The sequence below is a fragment of the Charadrius vociferus genome, unplaced genomic scaffold, assembly GCF_000708025.1.
Source record: "Charadrius vociferus isolate BGI_N301 unplaced genomic scaffold, ASM70802v2 scaffold163, whole genome shotgun sequence".
In the NCBI taxonomy this organism is placed as follows: Eukaryota; Metazoa; Chordata; class Aves; order Charadriiformes; family Charadriidae; genus Charadrius; species Charadrius vociferus.
This window is the reverse complement of record NW_009648332.1, coordinates 2,625,252-2,636,003: the sequence shown is the minus strand read 5'-3', so window position 1 is coordinate 2,636,003 and position 10,752 is coordinate 2,625,252. Positions and strand designations below refer to the sequence as shown.

Below are 10,752 nucleotides of genomic sequence, written 5' to 3'. Positions count from 1 at the left end.
TATAAAGGTCACATGTTTGTTTTTATGCTCTGAAAGTAGGAGAAACATATTTACCAACACAAAGCTTGCACTCTAACTTGATAATCAACAGCTTTGTTATTTTTGTTGGAAGGAAGCGTGATTGTAGCTGAAAAATGTGTATCAAGCTGCTTGACAACAAACACCGTGAGCACAGAAAATAGCTAACATGGAGGAAAACTTACCATAAAAATTATTTTAACTTCATTATTTACCTTTCCACAGTTAACAGTGGTGTGTTGTGTTCTTAGCACAGAATGATTGTAGTAGCAGTCAGATGCTCCAGTCAAGGTCACACTAAGCAACATATATTTACCAGAACAAAGAACTAAAGTGCCATAAGCCTCTGGTTAGCATTACTTGATACTACAAATTATAAAGGTCAAGTTAGAAACTGAACCACTGCCTTTCTCCCAGCTGGTTCATATTGCAACTGCCACTTTGGTGCAAGGCCCTAGACAACATCAACAGAAAATAAACTCACCCTGAAAAGAGTTTGTAAAAGCAAAACTTAAGACACCAAACAGTATCTCCAAACTACAGGAGACAGTGACTCACAAAGATAACGGAAAGTGTAATTTTTAGGGTGAATGGGAGGCATATATTTGTATATAACCCAAGTTTTAAAGACCTGAACAATATAATGTAAAAAAAACCCCAACCATATTTCAAATTCACAAAGCAAAACTGGACCATCTATGAATAGGGTTTGAATGCAGAAGGCTTATTTTAAAACAGCCTGTTGATTCCATAAAAATATGCCTTCACACATAAGACTTCCATGTTCCCTACTTGCCAAACAGAGTGTAAAGGACAAAATTGTGGGTTTTGTCATTGTGTAGGACTCATGTAGCACAACTGACTGCTTCTTCTGGTCTTTGATGCTTTATCTCATCTCAAGTTCTCCTTGTAGAAGTCACAGCTTCTTAGCACTGGAGTTGGCTTAGACTGCTTGAGATATGACTAAGGTGAAGACTGTCACACTAAGTAAGCTGTCTCAACAAGCAGGGAAAAGGATTTGCACTTTGTAGTTAGCCGAAGGTTGTAGGTGGCTGGAGAAGAAGGTGATGGTAAGGCTAGCAGCACTTTCTGCTTGATAGACCACGGCACCTTGTGTGGGCAAACTCATCCAAAAACTCTTAGATTGGAACTACTCATTCCAAATCTTGGATCTACTTGGCCTCTTCATCATTTCTGTCTGTGCATAGCGATTGTAAAGTGACAGATGACTGGCAGAATTTTACTGTCACTTCACATAGCTGTAGTTGACTGTGTGAAGTTGAATCTTTACGTTATGTTCTCTTTGCTGGTAAAGTCAGTGTGCAGAGGTACTGGTTGTACTGCCCTCTCCACATGCACTTAGGCTGTTTCATCCCTGGCTGCTGTTCTTGTCCTGTGTCATCCCTCATCACAGAGTTGTGTTGACACAACTGTTAGGACTGTGATAAAACATATTTGAACTGGTTTGAATTAAAAATGCTTCTTATCTGATTCTTCATTTGGCCTCAAATAATTGGGTCTGTACAGATGGGAGAGGAGGGGAGGCAGTACAGGGAGGAATTGGGGACAAATTTGTCAGGACAGGACAAACTCAGGACAGCTGGGGAAGGATGAAGGGGACCTCCTGGAGCTGCCAGTGCTGCTGAGATGAAAGCGTCAGATGCCGTGTTTGTCAGCTACTGCTTCTGCCCATTCAGGGAGGCTCAGACCAGCCTCAGCTCTCCCAAATCACTCATTTTAATGGCACTCCGCAGAGCAGGTCCACTAAAGGACTTGTTCAGGAGCAAATTGTTCTGAATAATTTTAGTTCTTTCCTATTCTTTGCATTCTGTGTTTTTTGTTTTCACTCTAGGATCAAACCAGGAAAATAGTTACCAACTGTATGTTTTTTCAAATTAATACAGAATTCCTGAGGAATTATAGGCAAATAAAACATATGTTTGTTCTTTCTGGCTTTACCATTTGGTATTTAAAGTACCTATACTACAGCCCTCTGAGACAACCAATTAGTGCATGACAAAAGAAATAGTCTGAACAAGAGCCCTTGAAGAAGAGGTGAACATGCACATTCCAGGAAAAATGTTAATCATGTGCATGAAGCACTTCTGCTTCTGCTGAGTGCAGAAATTCTCCTTTTTGACTCGGTTATTTTTTCTCTACACGTGAGAGGAGCGTATTATAATACGAAGCACATGTTAATCTGAAACTGATATGCCACAAGTAGCTAAATATAGTATGTGAAGTGTATTGATATGAACTAGTATGTAATCTCTGGATTGAATCCCAACTTTTCAAAAGGTCTGCTTACTTCCACTCTCCATTTTGGCAGAGAAATATGAAGACACTAATAGTAGAAGTGGACAGACAGCCCGTTTTTGAAATGGCAGGTTTATTAAAAATGTTCTCTATCACAAACATTGGAAACATACTCAGCAGATTTTATTGTAACTGAAAGATTCAGTAAATAGTGGAAAGGGAGTAACTGTCAATGTAGATTAACCACTGAATTATGAGAAATAACAGGCCAGTTTCCGCAGCAATCTCCTCACAAAACCCCAATATTACACAGCATCATTGGGTTCCAGTTTGTGTTCAGTCTGCCCTTGCGATGGAGTGTATGGTTCAAGAGCTTGAGCTTTGGGTTTATACATATTTACAGTAGAACAGCCTACAGATTACAGGAGGGGACACATTAGCACCAGTGCTTTTGGATTAGGGCTTACATCGCCTCTGCCACTGCATGTGCATGGTACTGACTCTACTAAAGAGTTAGGTTAAAAAAGGTTAATAAATCTGGCACTTGGAAGGCAAACTGTGCTCTGCAGTGATCTAGGAATCCTTTGTGTTATGTATCACACTTGAATGCCCGTCTCCGAAGGCTGCCCATCAGAATTACCTTGATATGCTTTCTTGTAAAAACGCACGCTTTGCTTCACCTTTGCTTGAAGTGTTATTTAGTAATATTTGTAACCCCTTGAGATCAGGAAATCAGTGTGATTTTCTTACTGCTGTTCTATAACTAAGCACAAACTCTATATTTAGCGAATATTAGACAAAATTAGTATCTTTAGCAGTTTTGGTGAAACATTTTCACATAGCAAAAAATCTACATAAATACAGTGTTCAGAATTACTTAAATTCACAAAAAAAAAGGCTTTGGTTAGAAAATCAAAAAGGGTCAAATAAAAAAAACTTAAAAAAAAGAAGCCAAAGGAGTGTCAAATACTATATTGGAGTCAGATGAGTGCAGAATGAAACAGTAGTCATCCATTAGTTAATTTTTCAGTATTAAAATCTTCCACCTAAAGAAGTCCATGTCTCTTGCAAGCTGTGTGCCTTTCCTGACGTTCACAGCTGGTCTCCTAGCTCCAGTACAAGCAGGGTGGCGATAATTCCACATTTTCCTGTTCAAGGCAAGGAGTCCCTCTTCCAGCTGTGAGGTAGAGATTGGGTATCAGGTCCCTGGGGTATGAGATACCACTGAGTGTAGCAGTTACACATTTGTTTCTAGTTCATTTATTTCAATAGTGCAGTGGTCTTTACTGTTGGATTTCTTAGTGTGATTCTCCACTGGACTTTCTTCTTGCTCCACTTGTACAGGTATGTGGTGCTGAAACCCTTTCACTGTTTCTGGTCCACGAGATTCATTCATGGTCTTCACACAGCCATTTCTCTGGTAAGCCACAATCTGATGGATGTTAATAGGCTTAGTTTCACAGATCAATGGCACCTATGTGAAAAACATTAAGATTTGGAATACTGCCACTGTTTGCTGTATAAAACAGGAAAGGAACTTTTACTTTGAAAGCCTATGGTCTGCTTTACATTCACCAGGATTATCTATCTAGGGCCTCCAGAGACTTCCAGACCTGTTTCTCATATATGCTGAAGCATCTTTGCACCATCTGGATAAGGTGAAGGTGTCTCTAAGTATGTAAGAATGCAAATTCTATCACATCTCTAATTTAACTTATACCCAGAGTAATAACTGCTTGTATCAGTAAAGCAATATAAGTAGGGTAAATAAAGACTAGAATTTCAGGGCTAAGTTTGAAAGATATGGACTCTCAATAACAAGTATGCTGAGCTTTGGGCAGTGCTTATTCTTGAGTGCAATTACATAGCACAGTAAGTATTTGTTGTCTTCTGACTTTCATCTAACCCAATAAACTAACACCTGTCTTTTCAGTTTGCACCATTTCAAAAGAAATTGAGGGTTTTATTGACTGATTCATAAGTTAAATATTGAAGTGTCCTTTAAATCCAACCAGAAGTTCTGATGGGGAAAATAAGACGTAAATACTGGCAGAGAAAAGAGGTGGGTTTGCAGCTGAGAAAATTTGGCCTTTGAGTATACGTTACTAACTCCACAAATTATGCAGCCAAAACGTGTGGCACACTAATGGTATATTTTAATACAATTATAGAGCATGATGCAAAGAAACATCTCATCACAGATGACTAAATAGTCCCTTAGGAGGGATTTTATATTCTTGAAACATCCCTTCTTGAGTTCTGACTGAGTTCTAAATACAGCAGTGAAATGTCACGAGGCCTGTGTTATGCAGGAACTCAGACTTTACTTCTGGCTTTTTAACAGATGACATACCTTACCATCAGGTAGTATGTTTAGGCTTTTGTAGCTAGCTATACGTGTAGCCCATATATTCAGGCCTAATCCTGTCATCAGTGATTACTGCAGGTGCTAAGTACCTCAAAGGATAAGGCCTGTCTTTCTCTATAAAACTTAAAAGAGCAGGAATTTTAAATGCATTTTGCAGGAAGGCATGAGAATGGGATTTACCAGAAAGATTGTAAAATGGGAGAAATAATAATAGAAATAAAACTTTGCTATTAATACTGTTGTTCTTTGGAGAATACTATAAATGATGCACAGAAATGAAACATGCCCTGTGAAAATCAGTCCTGATAAAGAAACTTTTCTGCATAAACTATTCTGTCTTTGTGGAAGAAAGGTAGTGAGAGTCTGCCATGAGCTGAAATGCTTGGAGATTAGCACCCCCAAGAATGACAGGCTCATGGAATTAGGAACCTCCTTTGTCAAGGATTGGAAGGAAGAGCATGAGGAGGAGTTCCTGGTATAAGGAAAGACTGAATGATGCATGACAAGGAGGAAAGAAAAAAAGCATAGGAGTGGAGGGAGGCAGGGGCAGAATACAGAGGTATGAGTGGTGTTTGGAATAAGATAGAGAGAGGGAAAAGCAAAGATGTAAGGAGGGACATGTACTAAATGTAGAAGGCATGAAGATGCCTGAGAATGAAGTCAAGAATGGAGCAATGTGCTTGTGCTAGTCCAGAAAGGAAATTATTCCAATGGTGGCTTCAGATTATGCTAAGACAGAGGCTTGAAATAGGGTAGTCGCTTTTGTTGTGAGCTTATTGATTATGCATATACACACTCATAGGTACCTTTACCTCCCCCTACACAAAAATACTCAAGGACATTTGTGACCCTGCTCTGTTGCTGGTCACATTTTTAGAAGAAGGATGACTTACTGGCCAGTCAGGACTTGGGTACTGAGAGCAAGACTCACAGTTCCAGCAACTCAAGCATTTGCAGGACAGTGCAGCTGCTTCTCCTGCTCCTATCCCCAGTGTGTCAGACAGCTTGCTGGCAAGCTTTGCATTTGAGTAGGTTTTTGCATGCCCTCATGGAAAAGGACCCCTCCACCCCAACTGGCTAAACAGCACATTGCCCAATTCTGTCTCTGAAACACCTTTTATAAACTAGATGAAACAAATTTGGGAGGCTGAGAGCTCGCAGGTTCTTTGCTGTAATACAGCACACACTGGCACACCCTGGCATATGGCATTGTTACCTCATCACCGTCCTTGATAAACTCCTTCCGGCAGATGTGGGCCATGATCCCAGCAGCCAGTGCGTCTCCCAGGACATTGATCATTGTTCTAAACCTGTCTCTGGAAAATGAAATACTAATGGTAAGTTGTTGGCTCTTTGGGTACATTCCTATGCCTTCATCGCTGGAGTAATTATAACTGAAGGCGAGTTTTTCTGTTTTTATGAACTAAAAAGTTTAGAAATGGTAGTAAGGAGTTTGACACAGGGCAGCCACTAGTTACTGAGCGGCTCAGTTGGGGTTTCCAGCCTTTTCTGAGCTTAGTGTGCTGTGCTGCCACATACTTTAATTTGTGACTGAGCTAACCAGAACAGCTATGCATCCCTATACATGCAAGCTGATTCAGCACTAAAAACGTTTAACACAGCAGATCAAGACTGCATTTATGTCCGAGTTTTCATGTTAAGGTCCAGTATTATGGTCTGATTTGGGGTTTAGTGCTGCAAATGCCTTAATTCAATAAAAGTAAAGGGCAGCCAATACAACCAGTAACTTACATTAGTTACCAAGGTCCCAATCTCAGCAAACAACGTGCTATTTAAGAAGATTATTGTATTGGTAGAACGTGCAGAATAAAATAAAAATTATTCAGAAGATTGCTAAATAACTACACTCACAGGCACTGACCATATTTAAATCATATTCATTTCTGAAAAAGCTGTGGTTGCTATGGCTACCAGTGGCTCTTAAAGAGTCTTCCTTTTCAGTTATCATCTTTTCCAATTTAAAATTGTATGCTTGACAGTACTTTGTATATGTACAGTTTCACTATTCTTCATTTATTCATTTAAGGGATCATTTATTCCCTGTTTACATCTTCTACCCAATGTCTGAAAAACAAATCTATTAAAATACACACTGTAAATACACAAAAGTAAGTGGTTGTCACAGACAAGTATTATACTTGAAACAGCTTGGAATCTATTAGTTAAAATTTCAAATAGGCGATATAGCTTTTAACTCTGAAATATATCACGTCTTTTCCAAGAAAAACCTACACATGTGAAAACTGTGTCATATTAGTAATTTAATTTATAAATTTGGGTTATAAAATGGAGGTTCAGGAATCTCCAGATGTTTGGCTTATTAAAGTCAGTGACAGTCCAATATCAACACTGCCCAGATTTCTGATCCTGTATCTTAATATAGAAAAGAATTGAAACTGCGCTGATTTTTTTCAGACACTTTAGGCATGTACTCTGTGCATGCAAATGTTTATGTAGTTATTTGTCTAATTAACATGAAAGTTTCTGCCTGAAAGGTTATTTGCATGCGCAGTTACCCAAATTGTACATGCAATTCCAAGTAACTTCAGCAATAAAATTCCAAAGCCTGCACCTAGATGTTGTTGTTGACTCCAGGACCCGGTCCTACACTTGTTTGCAGAATCCATTTTTAAAAATTCCTACTGCTCTGATTTTGGGTTTTGCCTTGAGGAAAATTCCCACAAGAATACGTTAAGCAGGGAAAAATACTGTTACAGCATATATTGATAGATGTTCCTATTACACACGGACATTTTTTTTTTTTTGTTGATCATCAAAGTTTGATTCTTGGAAAGATATTCTGGGCTGTTAATTTTGGATTATGCAAAGAGTCAGCTATGGTAGAGAAGAAGCTGTATGAGCAGAGCTCAAGAGTTTGTACTCCGTTTTGGATTCTGATGAGCATTCTGATTTTTCTGAGGAAACAGTGCACGACACTGAAACTCTTAAGAAAGTGCATTGCCTGGCGTGTTGTTTGACCAGTTCTATTCCACATTTCTGTGTGTGTGGAGTAGTTTGCACTACACATGAGTAGAACCACACTGCACATCACTGACATTTCACCAGTAAGAGGCCAACCTGCTGCTACTGGCATTTCTTTCAGTGCAAACACGTGAATCAGGTGTTGCAGTGGTATTTCAGCTTTAGATGATATTATTAAAGATGCAAAACTTCTACCTTGTTTTTAATAAATTAGCTGAGAAACGTTTTGATTTTCTTCTTTATGTCTCTAGGTACTAGCTAAAGGTATGAAGTTCACATACATGTTATGGCTACCGAAGTGAGTTGTAATACCTGCAGTGCATTGTAATGGGTATTTCAGTCTCGTGAGATCATCTAACCAGCCTTCTTTAAGCAATCTTCATACTCCAGTACTTCCAAAACTAATATTGAAAATATTCATCATGTCAACCATGTTGACACTTTGCATCTGCAGGGTCTTGAAACCACCAAGTGCCGAAATATAGAAATATACTTTTTGTATGAAAGGTCATCTGCAAAAGACAGAATATTGGGTCTGTTCCTTGCTCACTTTTTTAATACTACCCAGAATTGTAGCCTGAAAAAGTTTTTTGTCTGTTGTTTTGAAAAGTTTTGTAAGACAAAAAGTAGCATAATTCCCATATATACTGGAAGACATACTGGAAAAACAATGAAATGTTGATGTTGGAAGAGCTGGGCAAAAACTGAACAATATAGAGGGAAAAGGCTTTTGTAATACAGCTTAAAATACTTTGATTTTGTTGTGCTTCATTAACTACTGAGCTTCAGTGACTAGCATTAGAAAGGCTGCTTTATCAAAATCTGAACTGCCATTCCCAAGTTTAGGTGCCCATAGCAGGTATTATTTATCCTTCTCAGAAGAATATTCCCGGTATTCCTAAAATAAAATATGTCTTAAAATATGCATACAACACAACACTTATGTCTCGTATCATCATGATCAATAATAATAATAATAATAATCATCATCATCATCATCTATTACACTGAACAGGAAAGCAAATAATTTCTTCATACAATTCTTTGTGCAAAAAAAATATCAGTGGTTTAAAATTGAATAAAATAGGATATATAACAGAATGGACTTATAACACATTTTTACCCAGAACCTTGATGTAATGAAACTCCACTGTATTAATGGAGATATATTTTATAGAGATTAAATAAAAATTAGTTTGGACTCTTTCCTTGTGGTTGCATACACTACTTACAGAGTTAATTGAAATGCCAATGAGCTAAGGACCAGTATTTTACGATTCACCTTTCTAGACTATTCAAAATGTTTTGATTGATTTATGGACACTTACATAAAAGTTAAGAGTTCAAATAAACCACTCTTTATGGATTTTTAAAATGTCTCTTCTCATGGGTGACACGAATCTCTTTTATTCTGAGCATGTTAAGTTTTAGCCTCTGCCTCTGCTGTTAAATCCTCAGTGATTAGAGATGCAGCAAAGAAACCTCTCTACAGAATGGCTGCGCTTACAGAACATGGCTCCACATAGGGGGCTGCAAATTGCTGCTGCCTATTTAGCACTGAAATCAGAAAGAGCAGAATTCCATCAGGATCTGTGATAAAAAGAAGACCTTATTCATCCTAATGCAGTGCATTGCAAGTATTGCATTCAGGTTGACTATGTCATGCTTCTAGTTATAGTATTAGTAGCTATATACACCTGTGATCTGACTTCAGGTAGTTACTTAGGTCTATTTCTTCATCCTCCCTCCCTGTGACTGTGAAGAACAATTGATCATTGTCTTCTTCAGGACAATCTTCTCTGTACCAGAAACTGCTGTGGTAACATCTTTCATCCTGCTCTGGTTTTAGACTAAATGAAGTCTGCTTCTTCAGCCTTTCCACGTGGGTCATATTGTCCAATTCTCATCTAGATTCTCTCATTTGTTTATGTCTTTTTTAAATATAATGCCCACTTCAGCAGAGTATTTAATCTGAGGCCACAATAGCACCATTTAAAGCAAAATAATTACTTCCCATGCCTTTTATATATATATTTGTATTACTTTACCCCTGGAGGCCATTTGCCTTTTTAGCAATGTTGCCCTACTGGAAACCTCAAAAGCTTAAAGTCACTTACAGTGCCCAGTCGACGGCAATTATCAATGTGATGTCATCTGTTGGGAGCCCAACTGAGGTCAGAACAATGACCATTGTCACCAGGCCGGCTTGCGGGATACCTGCAGCACCTATGCTTGCAGCTGTTGCTGTGATACTTAAACAAAGAAAGAAAGGAATAAGCTTTACCAATGATAGGTTGCTCTGCAAGAAACCACACCGTGTTTCTACAGGAGCTTTCCTAAACCATAATCCTTCTCACACAAGCCTCACAGAAGTGTCAGTGTTTTGTGGACAGAAGCCAGGTCAGAGAACAAGAACAAGCCAAACTGTCTGCCCAGCGCTGAATTCTTACCCTCTACCTTTGCAGCCTTGGCACTGGTGGGGCAGTTCGATGTTATCTCTTAAAATTACAAGTGCAGAGAAAGGGGGACAGCCAGGCTGTGGGCTTCTCTGAGTTACGTCAGCTTCTCGTGGGCCATGGCACCACTCAGCACTGTGTGCCAGGAATCTGCCAGCACTCCTCATCGTTGCTTCACCCTTGGCAGCAGAGCTCCCAGCAGACATCTCTGAGTCATCATCGGCAGTTCCTGTGCCAGGCAAATCCATGGCTGGCTGCGATGAGGGCCTTTAACGTCAATCCATCACAAAGAGGCTAGGCCAAGGGTAAAAGAGGCTGGGCCAAGGGTGAAGTCCTTGCATAGCACATAGCTTTGCATGCTTGGATCTAAATATGAAGCAAGCGTGAATGGCACTGTACCTCTTCAGTTTCTGGAAAGTATTTTTACTTGACCTTCACACCAATTTTTCAGCCAGGCAAGCAGAAATGAATGTGAGACCAGGGCAGGAGTGGACCTGGCAGGCTTAACATTTTTTTCATAATGCTATTTTTAGAGGAAGGATTTCATTCCTTTTTCCAGGAGCAAAAGTGACCGGATATGTTCATTTCCGCCCATCTGGCCACTTCCAAGAGCCAGGCCATCCAGCAGAAAGACAAAAAATGAATGTTGAC

The 10,752-nt window shown here is 39.2% G+C and overlaps 1 protein-coding gene across 1 annotated transcript in view; it reads right to left on the bottom strand.

Moving 5' to 3' along the window:
• Window positions 1–3,511: 3,511 nt before the first annotated feature.
• SLC1A7 (solute carrier family 1 (glutamate transporter), member 7) overlaps window positions 3,512–10,752 on the bottom strand; it is a 55,901-nt gene continuing 48,660 nt past the window's right edge. Inside the window, exons 9-11 of the mRNA XM_009884612.1 lie at window positions 9,763–9,897; window positions 5,859–5,958; window positions 3,512–3,748 (exon numbers count right to left, since the gene is read on the bottom strand). Of these exons, the coding sequence (XP_009882914.1) occupies window positions 3,512–3,748; window positions 5,859–5,958; window positions 9,763–9,897 (472 nt within the window). The remainder of the gene's footprint in view (window positions 3,749–5,858; window positions 5,959–9,762; window positions 9,898–10,752) is intronic.